We start from the raw sequence: 27,551 nt of genomic DNA, 5'->3' as shown, positions 1-27,551 counted from the left end.
AAAAATCATCATTTTCCTTTAAGACTGAAGTTTCAGCCCTAGCCACAGCAAATCCTATTTCCTTGCTTTGTTTCAAGCACACTGTTGGATTGGCAAAACTTACTGAAATCCCAGCCAAATCTCACATGGGCTTTTATTAAAGAGAAAAATATAGCAAGTCATCCTAACGTTGCAAATGACTCATCCGTCGGTCGCCTTAGGAAATGCTCCCCTGGGCCAGGCATGCCGCTGATGAGGAAGCAATGAAGCTGCTAGGCCACTCCCCCAGACAGTTTCGTTTGAGGAGCCCAGGCTTCATAAAGGACGTCTCTCCAGACACTACATTATTTTATCCTTTATTTCACAGAGGGAGCACAGAAGCCACAAGAAGGGCAGTGCGAAGTAACGGCAGAAACTTCACAGCCCGTGGGTTTTGCACAGGAGAAGCAAATAGGAGATCATGAGAAAACCTTAAAGGTAGGGGGAGATACATCTTAAAGTCTATAATTTAGTTTTGACAATGAAAAATAAAAAGAGTGGATGCTTTCTTTTAAAAATTGTAGTAGTTCTTGGGAGAAGAATGGAGGAGATCCTTTCGCAGGATGGGGTCATGGTCATGAACAAGTCCCCCCAGTAAATGAGAAGCGGAGCTTGTCATGATCGTCTCCGCTTTGGAATGAGGCTCTAGGAGGTGGTTTCCGAGGGGAAGGATATAATCTATATATATAATCTTTGTCTGATCTAAACTTTTAATATGCTTTCATGAAGAATGATTATGAAGAACTAAGGAAAAATAAACCAAACACTAGGGAATAAAAGTTGAAGTTTCTTAATCCATGTGAAAACATAAAGCATTTTTCTTACAAGGAAAAAAAAGTAGCATGATATAAGTAGTGATCTGAGCAAATTTCATGAGTAAGTACTGTGGTTTCTTTATACGCATCGTAAAGATACCGTTCTTGCTAGTTGGGTCTGATGACTGTGTGAGAGTTAATCTACCCTTAAGCTTCACACCATCCTCTTGCCACTGAGCAAACAAGGTGGTGTGCTTTGGAAAAGAATGGCACACTTTCTCTAATTTTATGTCGCGAAATACAACTAAAGTGAAACTGCATATTATAATACAATATATGCTCCTTTATTTACTCTTGCTCTGATTGCGGTGGGAAGTTAGAGTCTGGCCAGTGGCCGTGTTAGAAAAATAGAAAAAAGGGGAACTGATCGCAAAGTAGATTCAGTGGTAGGGGTATATATTGGGGTGGCGGAGCAGGAAGAGAAGAGGAAGGAAGATGGGATATTTTTGGATGTCTTCACAACAGCCGCAGGTGTTTTCTAGGTTTTGTTTCTGCTATTAACATGCTACCCAGGGTTATGAAATACTATTAAAATGTAACTTTCTACAGGCAGATGCACAGTCTGAATTTCTGCTGGTGCTGCTGTGTAATTTGCAGGAGGGATAGGGGATTTTTGTTAGGGATGTGGCTGCGCTGGCAGCAGTCTCTGAGGTAGCCAGAGTTGTACTTACAGAGAAGCAATAATCTAACGTCAGAGGAAGGCAACGGTAGAATGGGTTGAGCACAAAGGGCTGCTTAATGCAAAACAAAATTAAGATGAAAAGAGAAGGGAAACTTTGGGGTTTTTTCTTTCATTTACCATGATTATTGCAGTAATACTGAATCAAGTCCTACCTAGTTAGGCAGATTTGTAAAGTGACTAAGTATGGGTTTCTTAATTTACTTTTTTGGTCTTAAAAGATTTGTCATAACTTTAACTGATACTTGCTGATTTGCATCAGCTGAAGAATCGGATTTTTAAACTCTCCAGATCTTGTGCTGCAATTTGAGAGGCATTCAGAATTTTGCCAGCAACTCCAAAGACTCGAAGGTCCAAAGCCCTGATAAATTCGAGCTCCGCAAATCAAGTACAAAAGCTCATTTTAGAAAAAGTATATGAAGACAATGCAATGTTTTGTGGCATACAGCTGTCAAAATGCATTTTAGGACTTGTGGGTTGTTTTTCTGTGGTAGTAGTCATCTGATAAAATAAACCCAAAGAATCTCTCTTGTAACTGTAGTGATCACACTTGATCCATTTGATACCAAAGTTAGTTACAATGCTAAACCAAAGCAATAATAAACACAGGCATGTTACAGAAATGTAGTTTTCAGAAATTGTTTTTTGTCATTCAGTTCTGTTCATTCAGTTGGTAAGGCTGGTAATTGCAGATTATGACAAAGTTGTATATGATTGTTGTATTTTCCTACTAATGTATGCAGGAGGAGGGGAAAAACACTAATTAAGGAAGTCCAGGGCAGATGAAAAGAATAAAATAAATTAATGGAATGCCTGTGTCAGCAGGTATGTATCTCATCCTGGAGTATACAGTATGAGGCACTGGAGTTGTGTTGATGTGGAAAACTAAGCTCTGTAAGGAAACCCAGGGCTCCAATGAACAAGAAAATTCGTAGTTCAGTATCTAATAGGTATTGAGCTATTCAAGGATGGATTAAGAAGATGAAATTTAAAAAAGCTAATTAAAAGCAGAACTCAGAAAATTCAGGTGCAGTTATGTTCCCTTATCACAATATTTGCTGCTGAAAATACTGATTTTTGAGCACCGTAGGTAATGTTTCAACGTTCCTTAATCCTTTTTGTTTTCTCTGTTCAGGCACATAAGGAAGACAAAAAACTGCTGGAAATGAACGGACATACGTCGGTGCCGCATTCCTACGACTATGATCTCATTGTCATTGGTGGAGGCTCAGGTGGTCTGGCAGCTGCCAAGGTATGAGAGGGAAAATACAGATTTATACTTTCCTTGTAAGTAGGTGGGTTACATCCTCAATGTCTTGGATCTGGGTATGTTTAACACTGTAGGGGCATAACATTTCTGCCTGATGAATGGGATTTCTTTTGAGGTTAGCCACAGTTATACAATATTCTTTTCCTTATATTCTGAAGAAGAAAAATATAAAAATGCCATAGTATGCTTCTTAATAGAATGAAACTTGATCCCTACTAATGGGAGATGATGCTGTTGCAAAACAGCAGGTAGATATCTCAACAGTGTTTACTAGTAGTTGAATCAAAATTCAACTCATAATTGAAAAAGTTTTTAAAACTATTCAAAATTAACAGCAGGAGGTTTCTAGTTTTATCTGAAAATAGTATCTGTTCAGAAATAGTTGTGTATGTTCTTTTAATTCTTGACAATGGGGAGGATTTAATGATATTGAGCTTATATAGTTGCATAAATGGCGATTTTGCCTATACTAAAGCAGAGTTAGGATCTCACGCTTCATTTCTAGGGCCTGGTACTTCCTGCCTGTAGCCAAATAATTTTTTTTTTGTTAGGATTCTGCTTTTAGCAGTGTATCTAGTGTTAATTAAAGGAATGCATAGTGGTGCAGAATATACGAGCTCTTAGAGTTGTCATTATCCCAAATATTTGAAACTTGCTGAAATTTAATGTTAAGTCAGTAACTCTCCTTTACATCAGTAGTTAGGCACATATTGCCTCTTCTCGCTGTGGTAGAATTAACTATTTAGAAGTGAACTGAGAAATAAAACTATTTTGTTGCTCAAGACCTGGAGCTGGATTATTCTTCCGGACAGGAGACATTTCTTGTGCTCTCAAGAAGTGAAGGAGGTCATTGAGGAGCGAAGGTAAATTAGGAGAAAATATTTCAGTGTAGCATTAGATTCACACTAAACCTTGGTCCCTTAGAAGAACTTCTGTTATAATGTAAGAATGCAATGATGAGTGGTGAATTGTAATGTGCTGTATGTCCATAATCTATTTCGGTAGTTTACTGCTTTCCCATCAATAGGGGCACTATTGTCATGGCATAGGATGGAAGATAAGAGCAATAAAAATTCTGAGAACCTGCAAAAGAAGCAAACACTGTTTTTTAGAAGATGGGGATGTTTTAGGACAGAAGAGAGTAATAAGAGTAAAAGGGAGCTTGCAGTGATGCAAAAACAGTTTGCAGTAATAAAAAGCCATCTGTTAAAATTTCCATAAAGAGACTGCTCTCCTTTGTTGTATACATATAGCTAGGTTGTGAAGCTACGGCAGTGATGTTTATTGCATCATTTTTCAGCTGTGGGACAGAAAAGGTATGTAGCTAGGAAGATAAATTACCTTGTTCCTTCAACTCAGCGTATAAAGTATATTGCTTCTTAGTGTTCTCAAGTGATTGTGGAGTGGGGCAGAAGATGGTATACCAGTAAAGCCAACATCACTATCAGTAGTAATGTGCGTATTTCAAATCAGTTTCATGAAGTTGATGTGAAGCCGTTTTACATGCATAAACTTCTGACTTAGATTATTCAGGTTCTTTTAGTGAATTAACATACAGTGCTTTAAAAAGCCAAACAAAACAAAAGGAAAAAAAAAAAACCAAACCAACACACATCTCTTATACCAAGTTCCAGATATCTACACTTGGGTTTGCAGCAGTTTAACTGGGTTGATTGAATGTGTGCTTTTCACTATGACACATGCAGCTTTGTATGCATGTCTTCCCTTTCCTCTCTATATTCCGCTCAGAGCTTGTTATTTTGGAGGCCTGTCTCCACGGTGAGTGCAAACGCTGCCAAGCTGACTCTCTGCAACCCAATCACAGACCCAGACCAAAGTGCCAGGCCACCACAATCAGTTCACACAGAACAGCTCCAGCCCTAAGCAACCTTGTTGTGTTCATGCGGTGCTGCGCTCAACCCAGTAAGGTTTCGAAGCCTACAGGGCGGGTTTTGTTGCTGTGGGCATATCACTCTGCGGAAGCGCTTATATCTGTTTGTGATCTCTCCTGAGGTGGCGATGCAATGCTGCACTGTATTATGTGAACGTATAGCTGAGCGTGAACTTGGGGATCCATGCATTGTAGTTAGCTAACACTGGTATAGCTCTTTCAAGCTATGTGTAAGAGTTGTCATTATAAAGGAGCATTAATAACACGGCTCAGTCCCTAAGCACCTTTCTGAGGAACTTTCTCAGAGGTGCTATTAATGGGTAGACATGAGTTTCTTGGCCAACCTTTACCTTTAATCGGAAGCAGAAATCCAGTACATTAATATTTTCCAAAGGTGTCTACAGCCTGCGTTGTTTGAAATATGATTTGTATTTTGCATGAAGTAAGATTTATGAAGTAAGATTCATTTAAAATTGAAATTATGATTGTCAACTATTTGGATTAACAAGTATTACTGGTAACATAGTGCTGAAGGCTGTCTAGCTGCTCCCAAACCAAACCCAAGGCCTTAGGGTAATATCCTGTGCCTGTAGTTGTTATTGCTTATATGTCTAAGAACTCATCATGTGATGCAGAACAGTTGTGGTTACTCCAAGTATCAAAGTTATTTTGCTGCATCTCATGGGGGAACCTGTCGTTGTTGTTTCTCAGCTATGTAGTGCTTACCTAAGTGTTTTTCTCTGGTACCAGTTATCACCATTGATTTTTGCATTTTTCTTAAAAAGCGCAAAGGGAATAATGGAATCAGTATGGAAATTCCAGTTCTCAGTATCATTTACACACATTGCTTGTAGATTCGCTAATGAAGCTTCTCAGAGGAGATACCATGAAATAAACAATCACTTTATGCTAGTCTGGATGACACCTGCACATCCTGACAGTAAAGTCAACTTGCCACAGGTTGACTACCCTGAAGAGCAAGAGCTGAACCTGACAACTACAGTTTGTACTCCAAATCGACCGTTCCCTTCTACTACAAGAAAGATTGGATAAGCACCGTTGTAATACTTGGCCACGTGGCTGCTTATGTCATTGTGTGATGTGGTTTCAAACAAATGTTTGAGAAACCATCTTTGAAGGGAAAACTGGATGAATGAGGAATTTATTAAATATGTTAAAACTAAATGGCATTTTGGGACACAGTGTGAACAAACTGACAGGATGGAGGATGGAGGAGTAGGTTTGACTCCCAGAGTCTTCTGTGTATCAACTGGCGCCATGCTGTTGTGTAGCAGGATGAATGCCCATTTGTTTCCCTTCATCTTTTCTTTCCTACTGAGTGCACAGATTAATTCAGAAGATTAATGACTGTCTGGCTGTTCCCTTGCAAATCATTCATTATTACTTAATTAAAAGTCACAAAGCTTTTCAGCAATGCATGATGTTATCATCTGCTCCAGATTTAACCTCTAATATTTAGATACGTGTCTTATTTAATTTGTTTTGCAGGAGGCTGCCAAATATGAAAAGAAAGTGATGGTGCTGGACTTTGTCATGCCTACACCTCTGGGAAACTCATGGGGTAAATTTCTCTTCATTGCAAACCTGTTATAAAGGAGCTTTACTCAGAGGGACTGATTCTCCTTTGAGATCAGCCACACTGCTGTGAAAAACACATTCTGTTCCTTTCTCTCAGGTCTTGGAGGAACATGTGTAAATGTGGGCTGTATACCTAAAAAATTGATGCACCAGGCAGCTTTACTGGGACAAGCTTTGCAAGATTCACGTAAATTTGGATGGCAGTTTACTGAAGAAGGTAAAGAAGAACATTTATTTGCAGGTTTCTCGTTTGTGCTGAAAATCCAGAGGTTCTTTTTGCAGTCAAGCGCTTGTTGCGCTTAAGCATGTTGGGCAACTTCAGAGAGATTACACATAAACTTAAGTGCTTTTCAAGTCTAAAGCCATGGGGCTTATTGCCTTGCAATGTCTGATCTGTTTATTAATAGCTTCTGATCATGGTATTATTTGATAAGATCGCTGTGTGAATAAAAGCAATAAGGTACTACTCCATTTCTGAATGTAACACAACGTCTAAGGGAATACCCCAGAATGTCCCCTGTTAGAAACTTACTCATAATTGTAGGCAAGAATTTGCTTTCCTCAATCTCTATCACTACTACATAAGAAGATGAATTTTACTTTTAGCAGCTCTAATGTGCATGGTTATAGGATTGGGATTTATTTAGGACGTAATCCCATAGTGGGAAACAGGCAGAGGCACCTCTCAGATGCATAGTCTTCATTTGTTGAGCCATGTCACCTGCTCACAGCATGTGTCAATAGAAGACTATTGATAATGCATTGTCTAAATTTTCCATGTTTTAAGTTATATCTGTTCCCCTGTGACTTCTTGTGTTGTCTGTGCTGATGTAATTCTTTGAATTTCAGTAGAGTTAACCTGGAATAAAAAAGGAATAAGGCAAAGGTGACTGTGTCATGAAAAAAATCTGTCTGAGAACACAAGGTTGGCTGTGGAAAAAGAAGAACTGACAGACTGACAGATGAACCTTTTTCTTTTATTTCTAACAGTCAAACACAGCTGGATGACTATGACAGAATCTATTCAGAATTACATTGGCTCACTGAACTGGGGCTATCGGGTTGCACTGAGAGAGAAGAAAGTCACGTATGAGAATGCATATGGAGAATTTGTTGGGCCACACACAGTTAAGGTACTCCCTAGCCACGTTTGCTGGGTCTTCCTGTAGTACTCTCTGAATAGAGATGCTTTTCAAATAGAATAATTTTTCCCTTGGTGAGACTGTGAAGTATTCACTTTGGACTAATACTTTGTCCACAGGCAACAAATAAAAGAGGAGTTGAGAAGCTGTACACGGCTGAGAGATTTCTCATTGCCACTGGTGAACGGCCACGCTACCTTGGTATACCTGGAGACAAGGAATACTGCATTAGCAGGTAAAACCAGAGTGGGATATGAAGTCATTTACTGTGTGTAAATGCTTCAGCTGTAAGAGAGAGTGGTGAAGCATGAGCAGGGCTGCTTGGTTGCTGGTTTTCTTTCCTATGTAACTTTTTGTTAGAGGAAAGTAAGTGGAGGAGAACAGCTATAGACAGATGTCAAGGTGCCAAAGCCGTTGCTGTCTAGTAGACATCGCAGGACTGTGGGCGGCTAGCTCGGATGGTTCTGTTTCTGACAACAGCAGTAACTGAGAATACTGTAAATCATGTGCGTGTCTGTCATAAAGTTAATTCATCAGCTCTGCCCTAGTTACCAGTACACCCACTTCCTCCCTATTCCTTATGGTCTTTTGGTTCACGTACTGAAGTTGTTTTGGTAATGGAGAGCGGTCTGCTTGGAAGAAACCTCCCTGCTCAAATGTCAAGAAAAGGGGGAGTTGCAAAGCAGTTGATGTTGTGAAGCTGGTTGAAATGTATCTGTCTTCATGCATTGGGGCAGTCTTGAAACTCAAGCCAATTTTTTTCCAGCTACTCAGTGAAGTGAATTCAACTTTTGGGAAGTCCTATTTCAAATGTCTGGTTAATTGATAAGACCAAGCAATTCTAGCACAGTTTTGACAAAAAAAAGTGATATGCAGATGAAATGCATTTGAATATCAGACTAGCTTTTAAATTACTTACTGTAGAAACAGAGGTTGGAATTTCAGCTTGAAAACCTATAGCAATGAAATAAATAACTGGCATAATTCCTGTGAAGCCAAAACACCATGTTATATGTTTCCCTTCTAATAAGTAGTAGTGAAATTAAAGGTAACAGATAATATAGCCTGTAAAGTGGTGCTTTAAAATAACATTAAGGTGGAAGAGTCAGGAGTGCCAGTGTTGAAGATGATCGGATTGAGACTGTTTGTATAATCTTCTCTGGGTTCCCTGGGGGATAGGAACTATGATGTAGCCTTTAATTACACAATCACATTTCATTCCACCACAATATTTGTGGAAAGCATCTTTGTTTAGCCTTTGCTGTTGTTGGCTGAGAAAGAGACACTTATTTTGTATTTAAATCTTTGGAGAGTTGCATTGCCAAACTCTGCCATAGTCTCAGCTGAGTAAGCGTGATGCCTCCATGAGTCCCCGCTTCCTTGAGAAGCCCTGGTTTTATACTCTAGGTCCAAAGTGTGGTGTAACTGATGTAGCTTGATGAAGCAGTTGAAAGAAATGGAAAGGAGGCAAATAAACACAGTTTCCATAATTTCATACTATTATCTGTGCCTGTCACTGTGGTTTGCATTAATTTGTTTTATCGTCTGTGTATATTTGGCATTGTGTATAATGCTTTAGCAAAAGGATAAGTCTTCAAAGAAGCAAAGATGGTATTTTTATCTTAAAGATGAACTCCTTCCTCTTCTTTTTAGCTCTTGGGAGCTAAAATTTGCAGCAAAATATTTGAAGCAAGATTCAGAGGAAAAAAAAACAACCTACCTTTTTTAACGATTTGTCTTAAATTTCTGTAAAAAAAAAACAACAAAAAATTTCTGTGATGATTCAGAATTTTCATACTCTTTTTTTGTGTGTGTCCTCCTAATTAGAACTTTTTAATCTGTTGTGTACTGATCTTGTATTCCAGCTGAATTTCCAAAAAATTAAGTTGTTGGATTTTTTTAGTGAGCAGGAATTAGGAATAAAGTCCTGTTCTTACAGAAGAAATTAGATAAATGTAAAGCACAATACATTCTTCTGGTTGTCTCTAACATTTTTTTCTTTTTTCCCCTCTTGTTTTTTTTTTTTTCCAGTGATGATCTTTTCTCTCTGCCTTACTGTCCAGGGAAAACCCTGGTTGTTGGAGCTTCCTACGTTGCCTTGGAATGTGCAGGATTTCTTGCAGGTCTTGGATTAGATGTCACTGTGATGGTGAGATCCATTCTCTTAAGAGGATTTGACCAGGATATTGCAAACAAAATTGGTGAATACATGGAAGAACATGGAATCAACTTTATTAAGGAGTTTGTCCCAATCAAGGTAGGCTCAAAGTGGCACATGACTACAGTTGATTGCAATATACCTGTCATAATGATTTCAGGTGTAAATTAAAAATACAAAAGTTGAATTTGTGGTACAGTATCTGCCAGGATATCGTATGGGTTAGTTTTTGTTTTAAACCAAATAAGTCCATGAATCTTACGTAATTGAAAGGTACAATTTAGTCTTAGTATTAAAATTTTGTGAGATTCCAGAATTCATTGTCTCTATCAGAATTAGATGGGTTGGTGTATGTTGCATTAAAACTGTTGTTACTCCTGCTCATCTGGTCCTACAAATGTTGAATATAGTTAAATTCAGTAGTTATTCTGAAATCTGTGACACTTCTTGCAGGCTCATAGTTAAGCAGATCAGGGCCAGTGCATCACAAATAGTCATAGTTTTCATTGCCAGTTCTCAAATTCTCAGCCAGTAAATACTGTGTATGTGCCCAGGACCAGTGGACTATCCAGAAAAGTAAACGGGCTTTATAAGTATACATCTATATTCTTTACTTGGCAGAGTCCTTAATTTTCTTTGAATTCAGTAGGAGTACTCATGCAGCTAGCTATGTACATGTGTAGGCAAATATAGGTTGAAAAGCAGATTAGATAAGCTCTAGAGCTTTTCTAATCTAAAATCGCCTTATCAAAGACTTCAGTGGGTGCTAACAGTATTTTTCTTAATGTTTTTTCTCAATAATTAGTGCTTATTTATTATGAAATAGGAAATAATGTATTAAGCAGTTTGGCGTTAAGCCAGCATGTTACCGAGTTTAACACTTTGGGGATTAAAGCATTAAATCGAGTGAAGACTGTTCATTTACACATTAAGAAATGCTCTTGCCAGTTGCCACGCTGTGGATCTGACCCCCTCTCACTGAGCGTAAGAGATGTGCTGTGAGAAGTCAAAGTGGGCGTTTCATGGAACTCTGGTTTTATGCATGTTTGCATTGCAGAAATCCCACGTTGTAGGAAAACCAGGGATGATTAGCTTTTATTTCAGATGTAGCTTTTTGTAGCTCTTCTAGGGGATAGGAAAGAAGGAAGCTGATTTTACAAGAAGCAGATAATTTCAACTAAACGGTAAGCGGTCTCCTCCAGATGCACCCTGCGAAGAGGAGTCCCATCACCCTAGTCACAAAATGCACTTCTGTGTCTTCACTACACGTCTTATCTTTTATTCCTATTGAAATCGTTGGCCTTGTTTTTAGTTGAGCATATCCTTAAACTTAAATTGCTGGATATGTTTTTAACAGGTCTTCTTGTCTCTTTCAAACATTGTTTTTGAAGTCGTGCATGTTGTGCTTATTAAAACCCTTCTTTGGGACGTTTGAAGACAGAAGATGAACTATTATAAATAATGCTGCCTTTGAATAGGAGCACTTTAACACAGTGATCCTTTAAAGTTGGTAGGATGGCACAGAAGGTCTGGGCTTTTTTAACTTAAAAAAGGGGAAGAGAACTTCATCAGAAATTTTTGCTTTTTCTGTCTTCAAATACTGAAGTAGGAACTGGGGCAGCTGTTGAAAAGTACTTTTTCTTCTGTAGAATGAACACTAAAAATTTCCCAGAGTGAAGTTAAGTGTTGCGCACGTGCATGTCCTTTATATGTACAGCCAGCCGTGGGAAGCCGCTGGGCACCTTGCTGTTCCTGGGAGGGGAAGGGAAGGACTGTAGCTGAGGATATCCAGTCCTTCCCTTGCAGTCCAGTCAACGTTAGTGAGGATAAAAGAGAATCCACCTGTGCAGCCTCAAAGCCCATTCACTTGTTTCATTGATTTATTTAGCAGAGGGAAAAGGAGTGTTTGGAAAAAAAGCAAGGGGTATTGCTCTTTCTGCATTTTGTTTTCTGGTATATGAAGGGGTGGGGTGTGGAAGGGGCAGTATTTTGGGGTTTGTTTTGTTTTAAACAAACCTATTTTTTATTACTCTGAAGAAAGAGCAGAGTTGCAAAAAGATTCACCTTTGGAGTTTGGGGTTTTTTTTGCTTTGCTGGAATAGGCTGTAACCTGCTGCATTATTGAGAGAGAGTGTGCAGCTGGATCCATAACTAAAACTAGGAATATTTATTTCAGCTGGCTCTGGGGGAACTCTGAAGAGGGTTTTTTCTTAAGCTGCTGGTGTTTTTCCAGCCATTTAGACCCAGCTGCTGCCCTCTCCTGCAAGGCCGTGGCAGCTTTACATGTTGGACTGATATCATTCAAAAAGGGCAAAGGCCTGTTCTGCTAAGGGCTGGGCTGTGACTGTGGCTTCTTGGGGGTGGAATGCACGATGGTCCTCAAGGTACAGTTGAAGAAAACGTCTGATGGTGTTCGCAGGTCTTGCAGAAGTTTCTTTCCTCCTCACCTCCTCTGTCCCCAGTTGATACTAGCAAATCACGTGGTGGGTGGGTTTGGACAAGAACTTAGCTGTCAATCAACTGTTATAAACTGAAATGTGTTGGTCATAAGGGTAAATGCATGGAGATAAATCAAAATGTTTAAACATGCAAGTAGTAATCGCAAATCTAGAGAAAGGTGAAAATATCTTTAGAATGAGTGCTTGAATTTTAGATCATGGTTAAACACTCATTTTCAATGCTAAGATATGTGTTGAGACAGATACATTTGCACATCTTTATTTGAAACTAAACCCCCCCCCCCCCTTTTTTTTTTCCCTAATGTTGTAGGTTGAGCAGATTGAGGCAGGAACTCCTGGAAGATTGAAAGTTACAGCCAAGTCCACAAAGGGCAACCAAATAGTTGAAGGAGAATACAATACTGTGAGTCCTGTCTGTATATGTAAAAAATGTGAAATAGCCTTTCATTTAATGTTAAGATTTTGTGGGGTGTTTTTATCCATAGAATAGATTTTTTGAAATTATTTTAATCATTACAGTATGCTAATTGCGCACAATCAACAGGTAATTAACATGACAAATGTCCCAGAGTCCATTGGCATGAGTCCCATAGCAGATCACTTTCATACTTTTGAAACCTGTGTTTTAGCTTAGGCATGTAGATGAACTTGATCACGTGCAATCGGTTGCGGGATTTTTCCCCAGTGGGATATTTGTCATAAACTATAAGTAGTGATTTATAATAACTTTCATAGTAACTAAAGCATGCTGTTCTAGAGTTAGCACAAAACAATGGTCTGTGCAGGAGCTAAACAAACAAGTGTCATGTCTTCTCAAGACCTGTTGATGCAGCATCTTCACAAAAACAACTAATGCCCCGTGGCAAGTTAGTCAGGAAACTTCATTACACACTTGAAACAGTAAAATTGCAGTGTGCAGGTATGCCATTATATTTTTGATTGACTGTTTCCATCACCCCTCACCCCACTCATTTTCTCAGGCCTTGATGCTGAAAGGAGAATAAAGACCACGTTGTGAATAAAGTATTTGGAACTACACGGAATGCATAAAGACAGCATTGGGGTTTTAGACTGTAAACACTGTTTGCCAGTGACCTCATTTACCTGTATAGTGCATCAGTCATTCCATAACAAGGACATGCCTCAGAGCATCTGAGTGCTAATATTATGAGAAAGTGTAACAATAATAACAGTGCTGTTGCACAGTGTTGTAATATTATTTTTCCTGGTCCATGGTAGTGAAAGCTTTTTAGCTAGCAAATCAGTGCCGTCTTTTCATTACGGAAACTTCTGATTTCTTATCGCTGCTACATCTTTCACTGGGATGCTGTCACTCCTCATAGCTATGAGCTATGAGCTGTGTGTGATGCACTTTAAGACCTTCAGCTCTGAAGATCTGACATGCTTGGTTATGTAAAAGATTTGAAGCAGATCTCTGATTCCTTCTGCACAGTTCTTAGTTGTCTGTGAGAAGCATTGTGTAGTTACCTGGGCAGTTGTCCAAGTCTGCAAAGCACATAGAACTTTTTCTTGTGCTGGTATGGGCTGGAACTTACATTGCTTGTTAAGGTAGCCAAGCTGAGAGGATGGGTAAGAATTTTGCCTGGTTTGTCCATCATTCTGAACAAATATTCAAGCAAATAATATTCAACAAATAATATACTTTGGCAGTGACTTGGCTGAGAGCCTATATAAATAAATGATATTTTCTGAACAAAACAAATATTATTTTATGTTCTTGTTATTTGCTTAAGCATGTGAGTTTCCTTTCTAAAGAGCCCTTTCCTTCTGGAGCATTTTGGGGTCACCTGCTCTGGTAGGGATATGGTATAACACTTCAGTATAAAAGTGCAAGGAAATAAAGAATCTGACCCGAACCAATTTGTTTAGAATGCTCTTGGGGTATTTTTCCAGGGAAAGCTATTTGGCTGCATTTAATCTTATCATTAAAACCTGGTATTGTTAGGTCTTGGTGGTCGTGTGGCTTGTCTTGAACTCTATAAATGTACAATGTGTTACAAACATATTTATCTTAATGTGACCAAGCCTTAGAAACTAATCCTTAGTATATAATGAAAATATATAGCCACACGAAACGCACTTTTTAAGTTTTAGAAAATCAGTAACATGCATTGCTGTTTGCAGGTGTTGCTAGCAATCGGAAGAGATGCATGTACAAGAAAAATTGGTTTGGACAAAGTTGGAGTGAAGATCAATGAAAAGTAAGGACAGATGTCTGTATACCACTGACTGCTGAGCTTGTGTCGTTTGCTGTTGCAATGGTAGCGGTGCATAGACATTCAAACGCTTTGAGGAGAAATTTGTTTCCTGTTTGCATACACTTGGATAGGAGACTGTGTAGCAGATAGCTGCATTTTCTCCTGTTGTACTGCCTCGTTTGCTTTTTTGATACTGAAATGTCAGTTTCTAAATGATGGAAGTCAAAAGTATCTGGTCTGTTCTATCGAGGTTCACAGGTCAGTCTCAGCTTCTGCCAGTGACTGGGCTTGCTAGGATCTGTCAGTTGTTTCTTGTATTCTCTTGTTCCCATCTCCTTGTTTTTATTCCTACCACCTCTGGGGGCAGAGAACAGTTTGTTCATACAGGCTTTTAGTGTGGTGGGTTTCGTTTACATTTTTAATGTAAATGCTACTATATGTTTATTTTGAAATGTAAACTTAAACTCACAGTTGGAGTTGGTAATGTGTTTTATGTTTTGGAGGTGTTTATTTCTTGCCTTAGAGCAACCCTTGGGAACAATCTGTGTCCGGTAGAGGAGCACTTCATGTTTAATGTAGTGAGGTCGTTGCACCAGGGAGTGGAGCTATCGGTAACATTTTCAATATTGGTAACTAAAAGATCTTCTGGGCATGTGCCGCCTAGCCGATCTTCCCTTTGAAGAAAAGGTACAGGACCTGAACTTGACTTGGTAGTCTACGGAAAAACAGTGCAGAGGGCAGCTTATATATGAACGCAGTGGCTGACGTTGCTGAAGGGAATTGTTGCGATGTTCTAAATAAGTGGAAATTTTGGTCCACTCAAAATTGGCAGACCCATGTTGTCTTGTAGAACAGTGCACATCTTTCTGGTATCAGGACATGTATTACTAGCTTAATAGAATGAACTATAAAATTATTAGCATAAACTGGATATTTGTTAATAAGAGCAGAATTGAGGAAGCTCGGTTTTAAGACGGGAATCACGCTGGTCCCTCAAGTAACTGTGTGACTATTCCTGTGCCTGTCTGATTAGGTTTCCCTGTTACATGTGTTTCTTGCAGTGATTACTGCACTATCTCATTTATTAATGAAGTAGGAAATATTAATAATTAAAAACTTCCATTAGCTCAGTACACTTATTGCTAAAAAGCTTGCTGGCTGTCCCTTAAGTAGGGTGTCTAACAGCTTGACCCTGTCTCTGTGTAGGAACCTGAAGGGTGAGTTTATAGAAACTGCTTCAGCCACTGGACTGGAATTTCGGTAGTGGAGAAATTATTTTGTCCTACCGCTTGTGTGGGATAACGTCTCTTCCTGTCATTCCTCAAGGTTGTCAGTACACAGCTCAGCTGGTAGCAGAGGGTGTTTAAGGAAAGGATTTGTGCGTCACCAAAGAATTGATTCAGGAGATGAACTGCAACTTCTCGGGCTGCCTCCTTATCCAGCATGTAAATTCCTGTAGTTTTGGTCAAATTTGCCCTACTTTACATTCTTGCCCAAGATTGTAAGGTTGTGAATATGACTTCTTTCCCTCATACTTCAAATACGTGTCTTTCTCTAAAAGCTAAAGGGCCTAACTCCTGCAAGGCTTTTTATGCCTCCAGTCTTCACAGCAGAACACTTAGATCTTTTTTCTTGTTAATTCAAATTGCAGAACAGGAAAAATTCCTGTCAACGATGAGGAGCAAACAAATGTGCCGTATATCTATGCGGTTGGAGACATACTGCAGGACAAGCTGGAACTCACACCAGTGGCAATCCAGGCAGGAAGATTGTTAGTTCAAAGGCTTTATGCTGGGGCAACCAGTAAGGTAAGGAACCAGTTGGCACAAAACACTGTCATTGCTCTACTCTAAGTGCAGAGTGCAAGTCTGCTTGTTTATGGAAAACTCAGTAGGCTTTTAAGGATTAGCTTTTATGATCACTTTAATTTTCCCCTTGCAAAGATATTACTGCAGATGTGTTCTGCTAAACGTGCAGGATGAAATTAATACCTTACGGATTAAGTCATAGTCTTTTTCTTTCCTATTAAGAGGTTTTATTTTTCTCTCAGAGTATAATGATAATAAAATTAACTGAGATCATTTAACTTGTTTTTAACTCTACCGCCTTCCCTAAAAGTCAGCAATCATTCCCTTCCATTACATGCTTTAATTCTGATTCGCAGGCAGTTTACTAAACCTACCTACAGTCCCCAAATAGAGCGTACTAGGGGTTTGCGATGCTCTTCATTTTCAATGTTATTTCCACTAATTTTTTCACTTCTCATCCATATGTTTTCAATGTAATACATAGTTCTGCTTATAAATGAATGTGGACACAAAGGAAGATCAAATGTACCAGTAAGTCAGAATGTATTTGTACCTGAAAGTTGAATTCAGCAGTTCAGTGTTTATGTTTCATACTAGTGCAATTGTAGGTTTCAGCCAACTTATGCTAGTCCGAATAGAAGTAGCATGGGTACTCATTAACACCTTATCTTTAAACCAGGAGGAAAGGAGAGCGCCTTTAAAGAACTGTTATCCAAGCAGCATTGATGTGGGTGTTTGTCTCACCTTCATAACCATAGGGCATGAGCGTAAGGGCTTTTCTCTTTTAAAGCCTGCTGTATTCATATCAAGTTCAGCTGTCGGCCAGATTTAGCACTTGATTGAGCTGTTTATTTTAGGTTGGCAGGTATTGCAGTAACAGAATCCTGAATCAGTGTGCATAATGTCATTACATCAGCCAGGCAAAGTTTAAGAAAACCATAGCTGGAGCCAGATTTTTTTTTCTTGCTGCAATACTACGGATATGTCTTAATTTACATTTTATGCCAGATAACTGTCTCTCAAGGTATGAAAATCCTTATGCTGCCAAAGAAAGCATCATCTCTTTCAGTGAATCCAAGAAATAAGTAACTACTTAGATGGGATTCTGGCTTACGTCGTCGTTGTAATAAATCTGGAAAGGGTGATTGTATGAAATGTAATGAACTGTTACAGATAGGTGGGGAGAGAATAGTAAGCAGCATCTTAGCTGATCCCCAGTCACAAAGGAAATTAATTAGAGTTGAAATCCGTAGAAATTAGAATTATTAGAAGTTAAATAGAGCTGACCAGGCTGCTAGTCTGCTGTGGCAGAATGACTGATTTGGTGAATATGGGTTGAGCAGTGGATGTTGTTTACTTTGACTCTACTAAAGGCTTTTGACACTGTCTCCCATAATATACTCATAGATAAACCTATGAAGTACAGGCTAGATAAGTGGACAGTGAGGTGGATTGAAAACTGGCGGAACTGCCAGGCTTAAAGAGCTGTGACCAGCATTACAAAGGCCAGCTGAAGGCCAGTCAATAGTGGTGTGCCACAGTGTTGGGTACTCGGTCCAGGACTGTTTAACTTCTTCGTTAATGATCTGGATGATGAGACAGAGTGCACACTCAGCAAGTTTGCAGGTGATACAAAACTGGGGGGAAGTGACTGATGCACACAATGTTTGTGCTGTCAGTCAGAGGGACCTCTTCAGGGTGGAGAAATAAGCTGACAGGAATCTCATGGAGTTCAGCAAGGAGACGTGCAAAGTCCTGCGCCTGGAGACATGTAACCCCAGGCACCCGCACAGGCTGGGGACCCACCAGCTGGAAAGCAGCTGTGCAGAGAAAGCCTGGGGGGGGGTTGGAGGACAACTTGACTGTGAGCCAGCAATGTACCCTCATGGCAGAGAAGGCCAGTGACATCTCGGGCTGCATCCTGCAGATGCATCCTGGCAGAGCATTGCCAGCAGGTGGAGGGAAGGGACTTTTTCCTCTCTGCTTGGGTCTGGTGAGACAGGTTTGGATTTTGTGTCCAGTTTGGGGCTCCCCAGTACAAGAAGGACAGGGCAAGACCAGCAAAGGGCCATGACTATGATTAAGGACTGGAGCATCTGGCACATGTGGAGAGGCTGAGATAGCTGGGAATTTTTATACCTGGCAGAAGAGATGCCTTGGGGAGCTTGGGCTCTTATATCAATGTATATTTATACCTGGTGGGAGACAGTAAAGAAGATGGAGTCAAACTCTTCTCAGTGGTATAAAGTGCAAGGACAAGCAGCAATAGATTCAAACTGCAACACAGGAAAATTCCATTTAAACATAAGTAAAAACTTCTTTACAGTGAGGGTGGTCAGGCCCGGAGGTTGCCCAGAGGGAACCTCTAGAACACTGTAAAGCTCCAGTGAAGTCAGGGATCGATGTTTGTCTCTGATGGTATGTGATTAGGCACACAGTATCAGCTCTAGTTCCAGCTGTCCCCCCAAATGGCTGTAGTTCATGTCTTTGCTTCTTTGGCATTGCTTAGGCCACAGTTGATAAAAAAGATGATGATTTTTGGATGTTGGTGGTGCCTGCAGCACCCCCAGCTAAAAATAGCATGCTTTGTAGACGCAGCTGAACAGTCTACTTTTTATCTCCAGTTTGACCTGGTACGTTTTTAAAACAGGGCACTGAATTTCCTCTTCTTTTTAATCTGTGCATACCAATGTCAGTGTGGCTTTAAACTGTCTTTCTGTTCTTGCTGTAGTTAACACCTTTGAGAGGGACAAAACCAAAACTGTAGCTTAATTTAAAAAGATTCAGCTTTCAGAATTATTAATAATCCAACTTTTCTTCCCATCTTTCAGACTTCTGAATTTTTACCCAATGTTCTGATTTTATTACTGATGTTGTGTTGTTCGGTTGTTTTTTTTAATGCCACACAGTGTGACTATATGAATGTTCCAACCACTGTATTCACTCCTTTGGAGTATGGAGCCTGTGGGTATTCTGAAGAGACTGCGGTGGAGAAGTTTGGAGAGGAAAACATTGAGGTAAATGCCTTAGTTTCATCTGGATTTTACGTTCCCAATTTGTAAATTAAAATAATGTTAAGAGTCGATTAAAACACCATTCTGTGTTCTGATGTAAGGGGCAGGAGGTGACCAGGTACATTTTTGTCTTCCTTGGCAGTTCCTAGACACGCTATAAAAATAGTATCCAGTTCCGATAGCTGTAGTTGCAAATATGTTCTATTTTTGGCAAACAGGGCTTGAAGGTGGAATATTTTGTTTAAAAAAAAATAAAAAGGATTTATTTTTGTCTGCAAATACTTCAGCATAAATTAAAGTTGGGTATGTGCTGGAAGCAATACATTGGTTTTGATCTCAAAGGGGAGCTTTTTGTAGCTACAGTGTTGCAAATTCCTTGCCATGATGATTCTTACTTTATAAAGCCAAATGTTGTTATGCTCATTTTTCCTGTTTATTTTGACTATGCAAGGAAGTGTGTGCCTAATTTTACTCACGTGAATGATCCCTTTTCATTCACTGGGATTGCTGGTCAAGAGTGAAATTAGACACATGTAAGCACTTAGTACCTAAGGCTGTTCGTACAAAATACTGTACAGACCACATTACAGAAAGCATGAGGGGAGGGAGTCTGACAATAAGCTGGACTTTCATGTCCTGTGAAGATCACCTGAGGAGTTTATTTGGGAAAATAAGCAGATAAGTGGTGGCTTATAAAGTTAAGAGCTTGTCTCCCTCTTAGCTTTGTCAGTTATATCATTTGACTTGGACCATGGAGAAAAGAAATTACAGAATCACAGAATTTTCAGAGTTGGAAGGGACCTCGAGAGATCATCTAGTCCAACTCCCCTGCTAAAGCAGGATTGCCCAGAGCACATTACTCAGGACTGCATCCAGGCGGGTCTTGAAAATCTCCAGAGAAGGGGACTCCACGACCTCCCTGGGCAGCCTGTGCCAGTGCTCTGTCACCCTCACCGTAAAGAAGTTTTTCTGTGTATTTGAACGGAACTTCCTGTGTTCTAAATTAATATGACTTAAAATGGCAGTGTGTTAAGTGCTGTTAACCTGGCTACAGAACAGGGGTTTAAATTCTGTTTTCCCCACGAAGTTTGTATATACACAGCCAAATTTTTGTTAGTGTGTCAAATTCTTGCTGTTATATGTGTGACACTGGACCCTTCCTTATGGAAAACGCACTTCAAAGCCATTTTTGAAAATTCGCATGCAGAAGCATTTGTATTGTGGCTAAGTCCTAATTTAGTGTATTCTGCCCTCGCTATCATGTCACCATATATTTGCTTTTGCAAGCTTCTGTAGGATTATTGAGTTGCATCTGTCATTCAGGCCTGTTAAATTTCAGTTTCAGATAGCGATGCTTATAAATGCTTTGTAACCTCATTAATATGGAAAAACATTGAGCTGTCTCCCCTAGCTTGTGAAGGGGCATAATTTTACTGGAGTTGTGATCAATTAAAAACTTCTTTCAAGTAGTAATCAATCTGAGGTTAGCTTGTCATGGGAGCTGTTGAGAGTTCTGGGTAGACCTGTGCCTCAAAACACCCTGTTTTTTTCTGAGATATGTGCTATCCAGGTGGGTAGGCAACCTTGCCTGCAGTTAGATATCTGTCCAGTGATGTTGGCTGGGGCAGACAGAAGAATGTGGTTTTGTTGTGTTTTTTTCAAACTTACTTTCCATTTTGCAGTGATACATAATCTAAGAGAGCATGCAAAAAGCATGCCCTTATCTCTCCTAAACCCTGGCTCTGAGGCTATTTCTTCCCTTTTTCTGCTCTGAGAAATATTGTTGCCTTTATCCTGGGTAGACCCAGAGGCAATACAGTTGTCCATGAGGGAAGCTTGTATGTGTCTAGTTTAATGAGAGCATGGTGAACTGCATCCTGGAAGTCTGGAAGTGTAATACACGTATGGCTGCCTTTTTTTTTTTTTTTTTTTTTTTTTTTGTAAACGTACTGGATGACACTAGTGCTTGTTTTGTAGAGGCTTCCTTCTTTGGCATTCATCAAGGGGAGTGAGTCTCACCCTGATCTCAACTATTCCAAATTCTGCATGCATGGCTGATTGCTAATGAAGAGTTATTAGCTAATGGTTCATCCTTGTGCTGTGTCACAATTGTTGAAAGTTTCTACATGTGTGATTTCCAAAAGCAATTGCAGTCAGTAGTAAAGCTCTGCCTTTGGAGGTAGACAAGGCAAATTTAAGATAATACGGCAGTTTTGGAAGATCATGCTCTCTGCTGTGAAATTACACAAGTGTTTTTTAATCTGTGTTATATTTCTAGGTGTACCATAGTCATTTCTGGCCACTGGAATGGACTGTGCCATCCAGAGACAACAACAGATGCTATGCAAAGATAATTTGCAATATTCAAGATAATGTAAGTGCATCTTTCCTTTCAGGGAAAACGGCATCTATGCATTCATCATAGGGACTGCTGATACCACAGCTATAACTAGGTTATTTTTAACAAATTAAAATTAATTTAAATTTTTCTACCTTTGGAAATGTAATACATATATTTTAGTGATACAATATTTTTGTTTCTACAAAAATAGCCCTTAGTAAAACAGAAAATTCTGCTGTTGCTATTGGTAGATTGTACTTCTTCCGTATATGTTTAATAAGAAGCAGAGATTTCGAAGAGTATTCATTAACTTTGAAAAATGAGCGAATCAATGCAGGTAAAAATGGATAGAAGTTTTATTGGTTTATCTTATTCTCCCCTCCCCAAACTGGGACATTCTTTTCAGGGAGATTCTTCTCTCTGAAATTGAGGTTACTCAGAAACCGTCACAACTTGTAACCTCTGCAAATCCACATGTGTCTATAAAACTCTTGAGCTCGTTCTAACAGGATTAACGTATCTTGCCTGCACAAATCTCATTTATGGTGATAATGCCAGGATTATCCTTAGACTAGGATAAAATTTCCTGGCTATCAAAATACACACTACCTGCTGGTGCACAAGCAAAATTACTAATTGGTTAAAATAATTCATATACCCGTCTCTGAATGATCATTATCTGTTTAATAAAAAATTAGTTAATTTTAATAATATGAATTATAAAGAATAGTATGCTGTTCAAATGTATTCCTGTTAAGATAGTGGCATAGAGTTATCAGTCCTTAAAATATTTTGGATCCATTCTACCTATTTTCTTTTATCATCAGACACAGATTTGTCTTCCTGCAGTCTTTCTAAGCGTCACATCACTATTTTGTAAAATTTGCAAACCTGTCTGCTTTTGCCCATCTCCTCTTTCTGGAGGAGTTTGCACTAGTGTGGAAGCTATTTTAGAACCCATGGTTACGTTTCTAATCCAAAGTTACTTAAGAAAATGAAAATGCTTAATGGTGTTTTAAAGTGTTTAATTTATTTCCATGTCTTGTCCTGAAAATTTGGAACATGTTTAAACATCTAGGGGTAAAGTTACCCTGGATGAAAAATAGTTCAGTAACTTTTTAAAACTGTAGTTACCTCGGTTTCATTACTTCGGTTTTATTTTTATGTATGTCCATACTTTTAAAGGAAAATAGGGGTAAGTCCATTTTAGTTATTGCCTAATTATAGCTTTTCTTATTTAAATAAACCCTGTGGCAAATCTCGGTCTTCAGGCTTACTGAAAGAAAAATAACCTTTCAGTGTACTGAGTATCCACGCTCCCTTATATGTTATATTTAGTGGGAGGAGCACATAACTTTTGATACCCAACTGGGCTACATCTATGCTCAGCAAAATCTGATTAATGCCCTGAAAGCCACTGAGGTCCACAGCAGTTGGCACTTGCTGGAGGAGACTTGCTTTTCCCAGAGAAGCAAGCTGTTCTTTAAGAGAAGCAGGTCAAGTCAGTGCAGCTTGTTCTGTTGAGTGTTTGCTGAGGATATATGTGCCGTTTGACGTATTTTGCAATTGAACAGTAGTATAGATGTGAGAAGTGTGAAGTAATAGTATTGTCCGTGTAACTGCATGTCTTTCAGTTTGCTTTGCCAGTCTCTAGGTATATTCGTTCCCAGTGACAGCGAACACTGCAACAAGAGTAGTCATCAGTTTAGTTACGATAGACTTCTTGCCACATCTGGTTAGCCAGAACTTTAGCTTGTGGCCCTTTCCAGCAAGTCAAACTGAAAGTTCTTCAATAGATACGCAGCATAGGCCCTGATGTTGCAAACCTTTGTGCAAGGTGCTCATCTTTACTTAGCAAACAGTCTGCTGGAATGAGTGGAATAGCTTGCCCGAATAAAATTTTAATGCATATTTGCAATTTGGACATACGCTATAATCAACTATAGACTATGGCGTGCATTACATTTGCATGCTGTTGATGTAAACAGAGGACTCCTGCACAAAACTTTGTAAGGAAGCCGATTCTTGAGTTCCTAGATGAATCTTTTCCTTTTCAGAGAGAGAACAAAATTATACCCACTGTATCCCATCTGTTGGTGCTAATGATAGTTCACGTTGTGTGGTTACATTAATTTGTGGTATGTTTTGTGAACTGATGAAACTATATACTCTGAGTTAGAAAATCTTACACATTATCTAAAGAGAACTGAATGCATGACTCTGCTTGTGTTTGATTACCTTTGGTATTTAGGAGAGGGTCATTGGTTTCCATGTCCTTGGTCCAAATGCTGGAGAAGTCACCCAAGGGTTTGCAGCTGCTATGAAATGTGGGTTGACAAAAGAACAGCTGGACAGCACCATAGGAATTCATCCCGTCTGTGCAGAGGTTTGTATATGAAGTCACCTCATATCTCAGCTTTCGTAGCATTCTGGGCTAAGGTGTTGGAAATCTGAATAGCAGAGCTCTATTAAAGAGATCGGAACTTGGGGGAATGTAGGAGGGAGGGAAGGACAGGAAATTATTTGGTTTTAATAATTAGAAATCTAACATTTAGGTTTGATCTGGGATTACTGGGGTTTTTTTTTTTAGTGTGTTAATTTGTGAAATGTTTATGGTCTCCCCTAATCCAGTGCTCCCTCTACTGGGAAGTACAGAATTTTCCTTCTGCTCAAAGATCCATTTATAAAGGCTTCAAATACTGTATCTGCTAAAGTGGTTGTCAAAGCTAATTTTTTTTTTAGATGTCTGTACTCAAAACAGGCTTATAAACTGGTAAACTTATAAACTGGGACCAGGTACATGACAGTTATTTCTATTGAATAGTGATAGTTATTTCTATTGAATTCTACCCTTTTCAAGATCTCTTCTCTACTTTCAAGGACTTGACTTTTGAAGTGAAGTACACAAGGCCATGTGACCTTTTTTCTTCTTGTGTTTGTCTTGTTGTTCCTCTTTAATGAAGAGCCTAATTTTCTCTACTGGATGGGGGACAGCTCTTCCCAGGAATAAACCAGAGATGGACATACATAAAACTGGCCCTGATTTTTCGTGGTTTTAGGGCCAGTTATATGAGCTGAGGATCCCTGCAAAAGCTGTCTAGTGCTTTTCTAGGTCTTTGCTCAGAATCTGTGTTTTTACCTGCATGTGTTAGCTACAAAGTTTAATAGCGAGCATCAGGACGGTGGTCTGCAGAAGTGAAGTCCACCGCTCCTGTTTTGTGCTTCCAAAGTGGTACAGTATAAGCAATATAATATGAACTCCATTGATGGAATGGACTGCTAGCAATCTGAATCACCTACAAAGCATCTGCAATAAAGATTCTGTGTTTTTTTCTGTAACATCACCTAATGGTGTTCTTGGAAGCCCTTGAAGAGGGGTAGAAGGTCCTTATCTTACCGGGCGCCCTGTGAAGGGGGAACTCTGAGTGAGGCATTCAAACCTGTGAACTGAAGGGGGATATTAACGTATGCAGTGTGAAAAGAGGATGATAGTCATAATTTATTCTGGACATCTGAGCTGCTAAAATTGAAACTGAATAGAATGATGATTAGACATAATTTAGGGAGGTAATTTCAGATAATCATATTTGTTTGAGTGGGGGAGGAAGAAATTGGCTCAGGAGAAATACGCTATTTAAAAGCTCCAGGGAACAGCAATCATTTTTAGTGCCAGTCTTCAGAAGGGTTTTTTGTGCCTGTTACTTAATTTAATCTCTTCAGCAGTAAACAAAAATCAAAGTGCAAGATGGTACTCGTTGATTAAAAAAATGCTTAAAAATTGTTTGGAATTTGTGAGGACTGTGCATATCTGCATGAATAGAATGGTGCATCATATTGGCATTATTTTAACTTACATCAATGTAAAAACTAAGGAAAATTAAATCTGATCTAAGCAGGAAAGTGACAGTATTGCAAGGTCAAATACTGACATCATCACTGACATCAGCACTAATTCATTCCTCAGAGTCTCTCATGAAACACGGTATTACTCAACTTGAAGAAGACTGTAAGACTGAGGGTCCCATTTCTCACTGCTTACAAATTAGAGCCAGATTTCACTTCTCTTATTTGAGCAGCTTTTTATTCTGCAGAAGACATGAGTTCTGAATGGAATTTCTTGCAAGGCAAAGTACGCATAAGTGTGAGCATGGAGTTGGTGGGACCTCAGCCTTACAGAGAATTACCTGTCAGCCTAGACTGTACCGCGCTGCTTGAAATACAGGCGTGTATAATCAAGAATCTGTGATGAAGAGAAGGTGTCTTCTGAAAGCTGGGATGATTCTTCGTGTTAGCTAATGATGGCTTTCCAGCCATTGGGTCTAAGGTTTTGTCTTCATTTGAATAACTAACAAATTCTGTCAAAAAACCTCTCATGTTTCCAATAATTATGACTCCCAGCTGGCTTACTGGAGCTGGGGAGTTGTGTGGTCCACACAGCCGTTGGAACTGGCTAGCACACCCAGAGCTTGCAGTCAGGCCAAGAAGAAAGCGGATAAATTTGGGGCTTTTTAATCTTTGTCTTTCAAAGTGAAATAATAATAAATGAAGATTCCCATATGTTGGCAGTCTGTGCATCAGAAACCCTGTCTGAAGCCATGTACTATAGTTTAAATATATTGCTGCTTTTCCACCGTATATATTAGACATGCGTTTGTCTTCCTGATTTGTGCGTAATGCTTTACATGCTTACAGAAGGTGGAAGAGGTATATCATTTATTGATGTTCTCTGAAGAGCGGCTAGCAGCCTTAACGCAGCAAAGCTTCTACTTAGAGAACTGTATGGCTTTCAGATCCCCGTTATCTTTAGATATTTCCGCGTTATTTGCATAACTGAAATGTGTATATACTTTATTCTGTGCTAAGTTTGTTCTTGTTGAGAGATGGCTTTGATGATAGCTAATTATTGCAACTTTGAACCATTTAGATGGAAGTAGGTTTGATTTCCTTTTTTCCTTTCTATATTGTATGTATGCAAAACTATGCAGTTATTTGCATAGTAAAGTTCTAATAATAAACAAGGTTTTGTATAATTTTTATTCTTGAATTTTGATACCTTTTAATTTTACAGTAATTATTCTCAAATATGTTGTTTTCTTTAATGTCCCTTGAAAGCAGTAAAGATTGGACTTTTTCAAACCAGATTTACTAAATGTTTCTTAGCTATTGTCCAGAGGATACAGATCCCAGATATAATACCAACATCAGCAATCAGTTTCACATTTCTGTAATGTCTAGAAAGGTACAGAGGCAAAATTTATGTTCTCTCCAAATACAGTAGCCTTGGGTTAACTTCACTTTCCCAACAAAGACGTTCTCTTTGAGCCATAAAGACACTTACTCATTAGGTGTACAGACTGGAGTTTATTATTGATGAGCTCATTCACACTGTAAAAAGTTAGGAGCATTAAGACAAAAAGCGGTACAAAGCCATGTGACTGCCTTAATTCTTTATTTTCCACTGTAAAAGGAAGACGATAAGGTAAATGAAGGTATTTGTATGCATGGGTGCTATTTAGCGGCAATGATTTTAAATGTATGTTTTTTCATTATTATTTTATTACTTTAAGAAATGGCTGTGGTTTTGAGCATTATGCCCATGTTGATCTTCTAGAAGAGAAAATTCATTATTGCCATACTAAGTGTTGTCTTTCTTTCTCTAAAGGTATTCACTACGCTGTCCGTGACAAAGCGTTCCGGTGAAAATACCCTTCAGGCTGGATGCTGAGGTTAAAGACCCCCATTCTTGTTATTGCCAGAGACTGACTTTCATCGCAGTGGCTGACTTGTGCAATTCAGAAGAAAGGTTTTGGGATAAGTCATCCTCAGTCATCTGCAGAAATGTGTAGATCTTAACTGGAACATTCCCCCATCCGAAGGAGAAGACCACTGTGGGAATTGGTCACTTGCGATGATTGGCTGGCAATTAGCAATGCAATGGGAATATCGACTGTCGAGCTGTCGCTTAGCAGAGCATTTAATGAATGCTTTCATGAAGTCATAGCCTAAAGCCTGCATTGTCTGGTGGGCAGTGATGGAAGAACTGCTAGCACAGCTGGACAACAGCTGTTTTGGTTTGGTTTTATTCGTCTCTAGTTTCCTACCTGAAAAAAGAACTTCTGAACTGAAGAATATTACGAC

At 39.1% G+C, this 27,551-nt stretch overlaps 1 protein-coding gene across 1 annotated transcript; it reads left to right on the top strand.

Moving 5' to 3' along the window:
• The first annotated feature begins 405 nt into the window (after positions 1-405).
• Positions 406-27,341, top strand: TXNRD1 (thioredoxin reductase 1). The gene is made up of 14 exons (XM_082498141.1): positions 406-456; positions 2,648-2,764; positions 6,183-6,255; positions 6,370-6,489; positions 7,263-7,405; positions 7,534-7,649; positions 9,446-9,671; positions 12,342-12,434; positions 14,177-14,253; positions 15,902-16,058; positions 18,968-19,075; positions 21,351-21,446; positions 23,665-23,799; positions 27,076-27,341. Exons 2-14 carry the CDS (start codon positions 2,678-2,680, stop codon positions 27,136-27,138), a joined length of 1,494 nt encoding a protein of 497 aa, XP_082354267.1. The 5' UTR covers positions 406-456; positions 2,648-2,677; the 3' UTR covers positions 27,139-27,341.
• The last annotated feature ends 210 nt before the right edge of the window (positions 27,342-27,551 follow it).

The sequence above is a fragment of the Vanellus vanellus genome, assembly GCF_965231255.1.
Source record: "Vanellus vanellus genome assembly, chromosome: 1".
Taxonomy (NCBI): domain Eukaryota; kingdom Metazoa; phylum Chordata; class Aves; order Charadriiformes; family Charadriidae; genus Vanellus; species Vanellus vanellus.
This window is presented reverse-complemented; position numbering and strand designations above follow the sequence as displayed.

Excerpts from the sequence above, each read along its gene's own strand:
- TXNRD1 (XM_082498141.1), top strand. The coding sequence starts at position 2,678 with ATGAACGGACATACGTCGGTGCCGCATTCCTACGACTATGATCTCATT. Across the intron at positions 16,059-18,967 it reads ATGCTGGGGCAACCAGTAAG|TGTGACTATATGAATGTTCC; the intron begins GTAAGGAACCAG and ends AATGCCACACAG. Across the intron at positions 23,800-27,075 it reads TTCATCCCGTCTGTGCAGAG|GTATTCACTACGCTGTCCGT; the intron begins GTTTGTATATGA and ends CTTTCTCTAAAG.